The sequence below is a fragment of the Oncorhynchus masou genome, chromosome 31 (assembly GCF_036934945.1).
Source record: "Oncorhynchus masou masou isolate Uvic2021 chromosome 31, UVic_Omas_1.1, whole genome shotgun sequence".
Taxonomy (NCBI): Eukaryota; Metazoa; Chordata; class Actinopteri; order Salmoniformes; family Salmonidae; genus Oncorhynchus; species Oncorhynchus masou.
This window is the reverse complement of record NC_088242.1, coordinates 16,076,667-16,090,518: the sequence shown is the minus strand read 5'-3', so window position 1 is coordinate 16,090,518 and position 13,852 is coordinate 16,076,667. Positions and strand designations below refer to the sequence as shown.

The 13,852-nt window shown below is 42.0% G+C and overlaps 1 protein-coding gene across 1 annotated transcript in view; it reads left to right on the top strand.

Moving 5' to 3' along the window:
- The window catches only part of wdr27 (WD repeat domain 27), a 159,064-nt gene extending 146,607 nt beyond the window's left edge, over positions 1-12,457 (top strand). Inside the window, 1 exon segment of the mRNA XM_064952752.1 lies at positions 11,421-12,457. Coding sequence (XP_064808824.1) covers positions 11,421-11,498 — 78 coding nt within the window. The 3' untranslated portion in view covers positions 11,499-12,457.
- Positions 12,458-13,852: the final 1,395 nt, after the last annotated feature.

Here is a 13,852-nt window from a genome sequence, read left to right as displayed (position 1 = left end):
ATGGGGCTAGATAGTTGATCTAAGCTCATGAGCTTATATTCTTATTATATTCTTCAAGAATCGATGTGTACATCATTCATTTATAAGCCCACAAATGGATGTAGAAACTGTAGATTGCCCATTAAAAGGCCCACCTCAGACAGACATAAAGACATGGAATGCCCTGTACTAAGCGGATGGGGAACAATCAGCAAGTTGATGCAATTACTATGTACTATTATACCTACGGTTGCAAAGGAAGAGTATATTACTGAAAACTTTCTAAGTTTACCAGTAAACTACCAGAATGTTGGTATCTTTCAAAGATTTCATGTAATCTATCACAAGACATCTAGTGGCTCTTCAGATTTTTGCAGGTGTCTGTAATGATCTCTGACTTTGTGGCAACATGAAATATATGATTTTAAATTTTTTTTTTTAAATGTAATGACAAAGCTGTAAAACATGATCCAAAATATAAGCCATCGATTTAGTGAATACCATTGGTGTTTAATATGAGGGTTTCAGCATGAAATATCCTTTATATATTTTTACACACACACACACACATGCATTTATTTATTTTACTCTGTCAGTATGTTTTTGCTGTAAATGTTTGGTGGCAGTTGTGAAAAACATCAATAGTTGGAAGAGTTGCAGTTAATTGAAAATAATGCCATTGTTCGTTAGATTCTTTTGTCATTAATTTGTCAATTATTTCTACAAGAAACTCATGGACAATGATACAGTGGCATGAAAAAGTATTTGCCCTCTTTCTGATTTTCTCTGTTTGCATATTTTTGATACTGAATGTTATTAGAACGTCAATCAAAACCTGATATTAGATAGTTTACAAAATTTACAAATAACAAAAAATTATGGAATGCAGTGTTGGGTCCCATTATGTCTGTCGAAAACCAATCTTGTCCAAAAGGTTGTGTAACGGCTTTCTTCCACCTCCTTCTCTGACGAAGAGGTGGAACAAGGATCGGACCAAAATGCAACGTGGTTCGTTCGATACATCTTTAATGTTGAAGAACATAAACAATACAAAACAACAAACGTCGAAAACCGAAACAGCACTGACTGGTGCAACAAACACAGAGACAGGAACAATCACCCACAAACACACAGTGAAACCCAGGCTACCTAAATATGGTTCCCAATCAGAGACAACGATAATCACCTGACTCTGATTGGTCTGTGGCTGCCTGAGGCGGTTCTCAATCTATACACCCCACACAACCCCAAGACGAAACACACTACAAATAAACCCATGTTACACCCTGGCCTGACCCAATAAATGAAAATAACATAATAAATATAGACCAGGGCGTGACAGGTTGACTGAAGTTTTCAGAAAAAGTACCTGGAAGCACCTGGATGATCATCAAGAATCTTGGAAGAATGTTCTATGGACAGATGAGTCAAATGTATATATTTTTGGACGACATGGGTCCCATTATGCCTGGCGAAAAACCAAACACTGCATTCCACAATAAGAACCTTATACCGACGGTCAAGCATGGTGGTGGTGGTGTGATGGTTTGGGGATGCCTTGCTTCCTCAGGACCTGGACGACTTGCCTTAATAGAAGGAACCATAAATTCTACAGGAAAATGTCAGGCCATCTGTCTGTGAGCTGAAGCTGAAGCGCAGCTGGGTCATGAAGCAAGACAATCATCTGAAACACACAGTCAAGTCTAGATGAAAATGGCTAAAAAGAAACAAATTTGAAGTTTTGGAATGGCCTAGTCAAAGTCCAGGCCTTATCCCAATTGAGATGTTGTCGCAAGACTTGAAATGAACAGTTCATATTTGAAAACCCCCAAATGTTACTGAGTTAAAGCAGTTCTGCATGGAAGACTTGGTCAAAATTCCTCTACAGCTACATGAGAGACTGTTCAACAACTATAGGAAGTGTTTGGTTGAAGTCATTGCAACTGAAGGTGGCACAACCCGTTATTGAGTGTAAGGGGGCAATTGCTTTTTCACACAGGGGCATCGGGTGTTGCAAATCGTTGTTTATGAAATAAATTAGAGTATGTAATTGTTGTGTTATTCGTTGACTCAGGTTCCCTTTATCTAATGTTACGTTTTGGTTGAAGATCTGATAATTCTGTATTGAAAATATTTCAAAGTAGGGCCTACTGAGTGGTGCAACAGTCCAAGGCACTGCATCGCAGTGCTAGAGGCATCACTACAGACCCTGGTTCGATCCAGCGACTGGGAGACCCTTGAGGCGCGGCACAATTTTCCAGGTTCGGGGAGGGTTTGGCCAGCCGGGATGCCCTTGTCCCATCACATTCAACAGCTCCTTGTGGTGGGTCGGGCACATGCACGCTGACTTCGGTAGCCAGTTGTACATTGTTTCCTCCGACACATTGGTGCAGCTGGCTTCCGGGTTAAGTGAGCAGTGCGGCTTGGGAGGGTTGTGTTACGGAGGACGCATGGCTCCCAACCTTCACCTCTCCTGAGTCTGTACGGGAGTTGCAGCAATGGGACAAGACTATAACTAACAATTCGATATCACGAAAAAGTACGTCATTTTATTTTTCAAAAGTAGAGAAAATTAAAAAGGGGCAAATACTTTCACAGCACTGTATATAAAATTAATGCTATATATGACTACATTTTTTTTAAAGTTATTCAAGTCAAAATGACCAAAGTTCTGCTCGATAGCCATAGACTTTCTATTAATTACCAAAACGACTGAAAGTTCTGGTAACTTTGGGAAACTACCGGTTGCTTTGCTACCCTAATTTTACCTACCAACCAATATGTATGTGTAACGGCTTTCTTGGTGTGAAGGAGAGTCGGACCAAAATGCGGCGTGGCTATTTAGATTCATGTTTTAATGAAGCAAAGGAAACACGAATCAATACAAAAACAACAAACGTAACACGAAAACCGAAACAGCCTAAACTGGTGCAAAATAACACAGAGACAGGAACAAGGACAATCACCCACGACACACTCAAAGAATATGGCTGCCTAAATATGGTTCCCAATCAGAGACAACGATAAACACCTGCCTCTGATTGAGAACCACTTCAGACATCCATAGACTATGCTAGAAAACCCCACTAAGCCACAATCCCAATACCTATGAAAAACCCCAAGACAAAACTCACCACATACCAAAACCCATGTCACACCCTGGCCTGACCAAATAAATAAAGAAAACACAAAATACTTAGACCAGGGCGTGACAGTATGAGTGTGTTGTGTTTTTTCCTTCAGTCAGGTCATAATTATCATGGCATCAAATCATGAACACACCCCCTAGGAAGCCAACATCATATTTCTAATCACTAGACGTCTTACATACATGCATGATTATCTGAGTTATTATGATTCACCAAATGTGTACACTTATTGTATTGCATGACTTTATTTAAACTCACACAGCTGAAGTTATAATTATTTTGAGTTCCAATTGGAACTTAATAGAAGGGTTAGCTAGATTGTTAGGGGTATTGGAAGGGTTAGCTAGACAGTTAGGGCTTGTAGGAGGGTTAGCTAGATGGTTAAGGCTAATAGGAGTTTTATATAGATGGTTAGGGTTATTTAATAGGAGTGTTAGCTAGATGGTTAGGGCCATTTAAGAAAATGGTTAGCTACATAGTTAGGGGTAATGGGAGGGTTAGCTAGATGGTTAGGGATAATGGGAGGGTTAGCTAGATGGTTAGGGGTAATCGGAGGGTTAGCTATATGGTTAGGGACATTTAATAGTAGGGTTAGCTAGATGGTTAGGGGGTATTGGGAGGGTTAAGCTAGATGGTTAGGGGTATTGGGAGAGTTAGCTAGATGGTTAGGGGTAATGGGGGGGGTTAGCTAGATGGCTAGGGTTAATGGGAGGGTTAGCTAGATGATTAGGGGTAACGGGGGGGTTAGCTAGATGGTTAGGGGTAATGGGAGGGTTAGCTAGAAGATTTGGGGTAATATGATAGTTAGCTAGATGGGTAGGGGTAATAGGAGGGTTAGCTAGATGGGTAGGGGTAATAGGAGGGTTAGCTAGATGGTTAGGGGTAATAGGAGGGTTAGCTACAGCAGACTGTGTCCATTTAATGTTTTACTGACAGAAGAATAGTAAAACAAGGAAAATTCTCCTTCACAGGGTCATTTCCCACATCCATAAGGACAAAGGCTATTTTAAGTTTAGGGGTTAGGTTTAGGGTTAGGATAAGGGTTAGGGTTAGGATAAGGTTTAGGGTTAGGGTTAGGATAAGGGTTAGGTTTAGGAAAAGGTTTAGGGTTAGGATAAGGGTTAGGGTTAGGATAAGGTTTAGGGTTAGGGTTAGGATAAGGGTTAGGTTTAGGAAAAGGTTTAGGGTTAGGGTTAGGATAAGGGTTAGGGTTAGGATAAGGGTTAGGTTTAGGGTTAGGATAAGGGTTAGGGTTAGGATAAGGTTTAGGGTTAGGGTTAGGATAAGGGTTAGGTTTAGGAAAAGGTTTAGGGTTAGGGTTAGGATAAGGGTTAGGATAAGGTTTAGGGTTAGGATAAGGGTTAGGGTTAGGATAAGGTTTAGGGTTAGGATAAGGGTTAGGTTTAGGGAAAATAGGATTTTGAATGGAAATACATTTTAGGTCTCCACAAGAATATAAGAACACTGTGTGTGTGTGTGTGTGTGTGTGTGTGTGTGTGTGTGTGTGTGTGTGTGTGTGTGTGTGTGTGTGTGTGTGTGTGTGTGTGTGTGTGTGTGTGTGTGTGTGTGTGTGTGTGTGTACGGATCCATGTGTCTGTGTACGTGCGTGCATGTCTATGTGTATGGGTGGGGTGACTGACTTCCTGCAGAGCATGTGTGTGAGTGAGAGAGACACAGGCAGACAGTCAGCATGTGTGCAGGGCCTGCTCCAGGCATAAGCAGTCGCTTAGGGCCCCATCCTTTAGAGGGCCACCATAAAGCATTCATATAGGCTTCATAAGCACTACATAAATGGGTCACAAATCATCTATAACTGTCTTTCATGCTCTAATAAATGTGAATAAATGCATTGATGGTTATGTCACACACTTATGCCACATTATGAATCTTTATAGCGCATGACATACGGTTATATATGATTTGTAATGCATCTATGTAGTGCTTATGAAGCCTGTATGAACATGCTCTCCAAATAAAGCAGAACCAACAGTTTTTCTCTTGTTATGTGAGGAACTGAGAGTCTCTCAATTAGCCATGTCAGCTAGCAATGTTTAGATTGTTATTTAATCCAGCCAGCTCTAAAAATGTAAAACAACTTGCACAGGGCCCTGACCTCCAGGAGGCCACCATTGATTTTGTTAGTCTTTCTCACTCAGATATCATATTAACATGGCATAAGTCACGGAAAATGTGTACATGGAAAAATGTGTAGAATTGCAGGAAATTAGCTTTAAAACTGCTAAAATGTCTTTCCACCACATGATGAAATGGATAGAATTGCAGGAAATTAGCTGTAAAATTGTAGAAAATAATTCCCTCTGCCTCAAGCCAAAATAATTAGAATTCAATGATTGCTACATTTTCCCAACCAAGTCTTGCATAAGGCCCCCAAAAGGTTAAAGCCAGCCCTGCGTGTGTGTGTCAGTGAACTCTCCTCTTCTAGCGTTCCACACACAGCTGGATATTGTCCCTGTGTCTCCAGTAAGGAGGATCTGCTACAGCATCAACATCCGAACCAGAAGAGATGAAAAAAATAAACCCTGATAGATATAGGGCGAGACAGTGTGTGTGCGTACGTTTGTGCGCATGTGTGTGTGTCTGATTAAATAAATAAACCCTGATAGATACTAGTCAGCCCTTCTAGTGTTTGACTCATCTTCCATCCAAACACTTCAGAGTCTTCTGACTCTTTCCCAACAGGGGCGTATTCACTCATCAATCCTCAGAAAGTTTAGCTGAAGTGCATGGTTAGGGCTAAGCAGGCTACTTGTGTTTAACTGATGTTCTGACTCTTTCCTATCATATCAGGGTGTTGACTTCATATGGGCCTATTCACTCATCCATCCTTAGAAAGTTTAGCTGATGTACTGGTCTCTCGTTGATATCAGACCTGGCTCCAATCATATTTAATATATTTTAAATACTTGTGCTTCATTGAGCTTGCCTGGCGCAATGAAACCAATGGAATAGTCCCTGTCATTTTTTGCACCTGTGCAGATCTTTTGTGTGATGAAATACAGATAATTTTTGGGGTGTATGTTAACCTGAGGTCACAGACTAGTACAGTACAGTGTTGACTAATGTCTCGGAGTGACATCAATTTCCACATCTCTCATAACCCGTTATGTATGAGTACCATAAGTCTCACTATGAACCCCAAATGGAAGGTTTATCAGTATGCGTCCCAAATGGCACCGTACTCCCTTTATAGCGCACAACTTTTGACCAGAGCGAAGTGGTACACTTAATAGGTACTGGAGTGCTGTTGAGGACACAGACTCTCTCACACAGGCCAGAATCTCACTATGAACTCTAAATGGAAGGTTTCCCAGGTTGCATTGGAGCCTGTAGATTGGCTGCCGTAGTGGTGAGGTAATGTTGCTCTGGCCCGGGTCACTGGCTGATTGGCCGACAGGGGATAGCTGAGATCATGATCCCTCCTCTTTGAGAGAGAGATGCAGCTGAGGACAAGGGGATATGTGTGTGTGTGTGTGTGTGTGTGTGTGTGTGTGTGTGTGTGTGTGCGTGTGCGTGTGCGTGTGTGTGTGCGTGCGTGTGTGTGTGTGTGTCTACGTCCGTGAATGCGTGTGTCTGTATCCATGAGTGAGGTCAGGCTGCTTGGCTTAATATATTTTTTTACACGCAATAACCCATAATGCCAGTGAAAACATATTTTTTGAAATGTTAGCAAATGTATTGAAAATGAAATACAGAAATATCTAATTTACATAAGTATTCACACCCGGTATTACAGGTATTACAGCTTTGCACACCTGGATTGTACAATATTTTTTGCACATTATTATTTTAAAAATTCTTCAAGCTCTGTCAAGTTGATTGTTGATAATTGCTTGACAGCCATTTTCAAGTCTTGACATAGATTTTCAAGCTGATTTGAGTCTAAACTGTAACTAGCCCACTCAAGAACATTCCATGTCATTTTCCCTGTGCTAGCGCTATTCTCAAATCAAATCAAATTTATTTATATAGCCCTTCGTACATCAGCTGATATCTCAAAGTGCTGTACAGAAACCAGCCTAAAACCCCAAACAGCAAGCAATGCAGGTGTAGAAGCACGGTGGTTAGGAAAAACTCCCTAGAAAGGCCAAAACCTAGGAAGAAACCTAGAGAGGAACCAGGCTATGTGGGGTGGCCAGTCCTCTTCTGGCTGTGCCGGGTGGAGATTATAACAGAACATGGCCAAGATGTTCAAATGTTCATAAATGACCAGCATGGTCGAATAATAATAAGGCAGAACAGTTGAAACTGGAGCAGCAGCACGGCCAGGTGGACTGGGGACAGCAAGGAGTCATTATGTCAGGTAATCCTGGGGCATGGTCCTAGGGCTCAGGTCCTCCGAGAGAGAGAAGGAAAGAGAATGAGAGAGAGCATATGTGGGGTGGCCAGTCCTCTTCTGGCACTGCCGGATGGAGATTATAACAGAACATGGCCAAGATGTTCAAATGGTCATAAATGATCAGCATGGTCTAATAATAATAAGGCAGTTGAAACTGGAGCAGCAGCATGGCCAGGTGGACTGGAGACAGCAAGGAGTCATCATGTCAGGTAGTCCTGGGGCATGGTCCTCCGAGAGAGAGAAAGAGAGAATTAGAGAACGTACACTTAGATTCACACAGGACACCGAATTGGACAGGAGAAGTACTCCAGATATAACAAACTGACCCAGCCCCCCGACACATAAACTACTGCAGCATAAATACTGGAGGCTGAGACAGGAGGGGTCAGGAGACACTGTGGCCCCATCCGAGGACACCCCCAGACAGGGCCAAACAGGAAGGATATAACCCCACCCACTTTGCCAAAGCACAGCCCCCACACCACTGTTTCTTTTTATCCCCAAAAACTCCCTAGTCCTTGCCAATGACAAGCATACCCATAACATGATGCAGCCACCACCATGCTTGATACTCAGGCATGTGTTGTGTTGGATTTGCCCCAAACATAACGCTTTATATTCAGGACATAAAGTTAATTTCTTTGCCACATTATTTGCAGTTTTACTTTAGTGCCTTGTTGCAAACAGAATGCATGTTTGCAACATGGCGTCCTACTTTTGTAGTATTGTGGAGTAATGTTGTTTTATCCATCCTCAGTTTTCTCCTATCACAGCCATTAAACTCTGTAAGTGTTTTAAAGTCACCATTGGCGTCATGGTGAAATCCCTGAGCAGTTTCTTTCCTCTCTGGCAACTGAGTTAGTAAGGACACCTGTATCTTTGTAGTGACTGGATGTATTGATACACCATCCAAAGTGTAATTAATAAATTCACCATACTAAAAGGGGTATTCAATGTCTGCTTTTTCATTTTTACTCATCTACCAATAGGTGCCCTTTTTTGCGAGGCATTGGAAAACCTCCCAGGTCTTTGTGTTTGAATCTGTGTTTGAAATTCACTGGTCCACTGAGGGACCTTACGTATAATTGAATGTGTGGGGTACAGAGATGAGGTAATTTGTAAGTCGCTCTGGATAAGAGCGTCTGCTAAATGACTTAAATGTAAATGTAAATGTAAATGTTAATTATTGCATACATGCAACTTATGTAGAACTATGTAGAACCTAAAAGGGTTATTCGGCTGTCCGCAAGGAGTACCCTTTAAATAACCCTTTTGGTTCCAGGTAGAAATAACCCCTTTGAGTTCCATGTAGAACCCTTTCCACAGAGGGTTCTACATGGAACCCAAATAAGTTCCTCCGGGATCAAAAAAGGTTATTGTATGGGACAGCCGAATAACCCTTTTTTCTGAGCATGTAGGTTATAGGGGGCTATTTGGGACACAATGTGGACGGTCTGAGAATTGCTATGAGATATCATAAACCTGGGGATTTAACTGCTGCAAAGTTCTTAGTTTAGCTTTGTTGTAAAAATCAGTGCTGTTATGCAATATTGCATGGCTTTCCCCTATTAGAAGTTTGGATCATGCTGAGTTAAATGTAACAGTATGATAGAGGGAATAAATAGCCTAATAGCCTGGTCCCAGATATTTCTCTACTGTCTTTTGTGCTCCTATGATCGTTGTCATGAGAAAACTGCCAACTGCTATGGTCGTTTTCATGCCAGTTGATATTTATAAGACTTAGCAAGACAGCACAACCAGACTATAGGATCATGTAGAGAGGCACCCTAAAGAGTTTAGCGTGATACAGTGCCTTGCGAAAGTATTTGGCCCCCTTGAACTTTGCGACCTTTTGCCACATTTCAGGCTTCAAACATAAAGATATAAAACTGTATTTTTTTGTGAAGAATCAACAACAAGTGGGACACAATCATGAAGTGGAACGACATTTATTGGATATTTCAAACTTTTTTAACAAATCAAAAACTGAAAAATTGGGCGTGCAAAATTATTCAGCCCCTTTACTTTCAGTGCAGCAAACTCTCTCCAGAAGTTCAGTGAGGATCTCTGAATGATCCAATGTTGACCTAAATGACTAATGATGATAAATACAATCCACCTGTGTGTAATCAAGTCTCCGTATAAATGCACCTGCACTGTGATAGTCTCAGAGGTCCGTTAAAAGCGCAGAGAGCATCATGAAGAACACGGAACACACCAGGCAGGTCCGAGATACTGTTGTGAAGAAGTTTAAAGACGGATTTGGATACAAAAAGATTTCCCAAGCTTTAAACATCCCAAGGAGCACTGTGCAAGCTATAATATTGAAATGGAAGGAGTATCAGACCACTGCAAATCTACCAAGACCTGGCCGTCCCTCTAAACTTTCAGCTCATACAAGGAGAAGACTGATCAGAGATGCAGCCAAGAGGCCCATGATCACTCTGGATGAACTGCAGAGATCTACAGCTGAGGTGGGAGACTCTGTCCATAGGACAACAATCAGTCGTATATTGCACAAATCTGGCCTTTATGGAAGAGTGGCAAGAAGAAAGCCATTTCTTAAAGATATCCATAAAAAGTGTTGATTAAAGTTTGCCACAAGCCACTTGGGAGACACACCAAACATGTGGAAGAAGGTGCTCTGGTCAGATGAAACCAAAATTGAACTTTTTGGCAACAATGCAAAACGTTATGTTTGGCGTAAAAGCAACACAGCGCATCACCCTGAACACACCATCCCCACTGTCAAACATGGTGGTGGCAGCATCATGGTTTGGGCCTGCTTTCCTTCAGCAGGGACAGGGAAGATGGTTAAACTTGATGGGAAGATGGATGGAGCCAAATACAGGACCATTCTGGAAGAGAACCTGATGGAGTCTGCAAAAGACCTGAGACTGGGACAGAGATTTGTCTTCCAACAAGACAATGATCCAAAACATAAAGCAAAATCTACAATTGAATGGTTCAAAAATAAACATATCCAGGTGTTAGAATGGCCAAGTCAAAGTCCAGACCTGAATCCAATTGAGAATCTGTGGAAAGAACTGAAAACTGCTGTTCACAAATGCTCTCCATCCAACCTCACTGAGCTCGAGCTGTTTTGCAAGGAGGAATGGGAAAAAATGTCAGTCTCTCGATGTGCAAAACTGATAGAGACATACCCCAAGCGACTTACAGTTGTAATCGCAGCAAAAGGTGGCGCTACAAAGTATTAACTTAAGGGGGCTGAATAATTTTGCACGCCCAATTTTTCAGTTTTTGATTTGTTAAAAAAGTTTGAAATATCCAATAAATGTCGTTCCACTTCATGATTGTGTCCCACTTGTTGTTGATTCTTCACAAAAAAATACAGTTTTATATCTTTATGTTTGAAGCCTGAAATGTGGCAAAAGGTCGCAAAGTTTAAGGGGGCCGAATACTTTCGCAAGGCACTGTAGGTATGGATACTTGCCTGGCTACCCAAACTCCTTGCTCCGGCCAAACGCTACGCCACACCCACAGCGTTAGTTTGTTCTCCTCAACGAGTCTCGATCTGAGTACCTCCCTGACGATTTCTAGAACGCAAACACATTCTAACCGTTCTGATTTGTTCCAGAAACCAATGGATTGGGCCAGAGCCAGAGCACGTGGTTTAAAGCGACATTTAGAACATTTCTTAGTTGGCTTTGCTACTCTGTTTAGTTACAGATGATCCAATCGCTAAATACTTAGTTTTGTACAGAACTCCTCATTTTGACATCCCCCGAAATGACTTCAAAGGTGCCAGTCTCAGACTGAAGTATGTAGCGAACATACTGTAGAGCAGCGGAAGATCTCAGTTTAAGTCATCAGGAAAAGGGAATACAGTCAGTCTGTTTATAATCACCCTCATGTGATCAGTCAAGGGGTAGCGTGATGATGTCATCCTTATTCTCTGTCTTTCTCCTTCCCAGCTGCTAACCGGGACTCTGGACGGGAGGCTGAGTCTGTTCCGCCCTGGCAACTCCGCCATCAGGGTCACCCTGTCATGACAACCGGCTGGATCCCATTACAACAGGCAAGCGCATTCAAACATTTGAAAGAAAGCAAATGCTATATGAACCCAGGTCTGGACCTGACAATGACGCTTGTGTTATTTACACCATACTGTAATGGGGACCAACGGGCCTCGTTAGCTAGAGAGCTTCCTTTTATCCCATTGGCTGTGATCTCACAGTGAGGCTTTACAGAGGGATGGATGCCAGGGCCTGGAGAGTTACAGCAGCATTACTGAGACCCAGGGGCTACAGTGACATCACCATCTGACTGCACCGCTCAGCAGCCTGCGAGTCTGACACGCAGACGTTACTACATACTAACACACCCATCCACATGTACAGATGTATTTACATTAGAATGGAGACACACACAGACCTAGACAGAAAGAAAAGACTGGTATGTTCACTACAGAACTATATATCACCTATATCCCAACAGTACAGTAGGTGAAATTTGAATATTCAAGATTAAACTGATTTGAATGCATACATAATGCTTAACTGTTTTTGTGCTTCTTACTGTCCTTCTCCGTTCCACACTTCCATAGTTCTGGCAATTAGGCCTACTGCTCAGATAACATATTTCTCCCCCCCTCTCCCTGTTGCTGATGGTTTGAACATACACTTAGTGTATAAAACGTTAGGAACGTCTTTCCATGACATAGACTGACCAGGTGAATCCAGGTGAAAGATATGATCCCTTATCGATGTCACTTGCAACTCAATATAAGGAAGGTGTTCATAATGTTTGGTATACTCAGTGTATGGGGAAGGTACTGTCCTGTAATGTCTGGATGGATGGAACAATATGTATGGTGGAGACAGTCAGGGTACTGTAGATCAGAGGACATCCGCTAGTGTTCTTGGCTACTAAAAGGGAACCAATATGGCATCTCAGGTTTTTTTATAGACTTTGTAAGGATTAGGCAAAAGATCAGTAGTCGGGTCTCGGTTCCTGTCAAACTGATAAAATAATTTAAATGTTGAAAGATAATGATTCAATAATTCCACTCTGAAACCTTATAATTGTATGAAATGTATGAAATTGATTAGAATCATAAAATTATAATCTGATCATGTGTGTAGTTTTAGCCAGAATTAGGTTAAACAATGTATCTGTATAGTGGAAAAACACAGACTGTCTGAGCAAGGCGTAGCTCAGGATTTGAACTTGTATGTGGGGGCCGAAGAAAGATACCGAGAACAGTTAACCTGTGTTTGGACCGACCTGGTTAGGCCTTTGAGGAACTTGAGGGCATAGGGAGTACTTCTCAAGGTTTCCCTAATCTCGGGGGAATGGAATTGTCGGCTGGGTAGTGATACACAGTGGTGAGAACTATGGAGAAGCATAAAACTCACCTACTGTTTGTGTGGAAGTATGTGCGTAGGATATAGAGGTCGACCGATTATGATTTTTCAACGCACTTTAGTATTGCCAGTGTAACAGTATAGCTTACGTCCCTCTCCTCGCTCCTCCCTGGGCTCGAACCAGGAACACAACGACAACAGCCACCCTCGAAGCAGCGTTACCCATGCAGAGCAAGGGGAACAACCACTCCAAGTCTCAGAGCGAGTGATGTTTGAAACGCTATTAGCGCGCACCCTGCTAACTAGCTAGCCATTTCACATCGGTTATAGCAGCCTCATCTCGGGAGTTGATAGGCTTGAAGTAATAAACAGCGCAATGCTTGACGCACAACGAAGAGCTGCTGACAAAACGCACGAAAGTGCTGTTTGAATGAATGCTTACGAGCCTGCTGCTGCCTACCACCGCTCAGTCAGATGCTTGTATGCTCAGTCAGATTATATGCAACGCAGGACATGCTAGATAAACTAGTAATATCATCAACCATGTGTAGTTAACAAGTGATTATGATTGATTGATTGATTGTTTTTATTAGATAAGTTTAATGCAAGCTGGCAACTTAACTTGGCTTACTGCATTCACTGCATTCACGTAACAGGCAGTCTCCTTGTGGAGTGCAACGAGAGGCAGGTGGTTATAGTGTTGGACTAGTTAACTGTAAGGTTGCAAGATCTCACAAGCTGACAAGGTGAAAATCTGTCATTCTGCCCCTGAACGAGGCAGTTAACCCACCGTTCCTAGGTCGTCATTGAAAATAAGAACGTGTTCTTAACTGACTTGCCTAGTTAAATAAAGATTCAATAAAAGTGTATAACAAAAAAAATCATTGTTATGAAAACTTGAAATCGGCCCTAATTAATCGGCCATTCCGGTTAATCGGTTGACCTCTAGTAGGATACCTACGGTTTGTGTGGAAGTATGTGCGCAGCTATAAAAAGGATGTCTTTGTATAATGGACTTCAGAACATTTTCGTGAATAAAC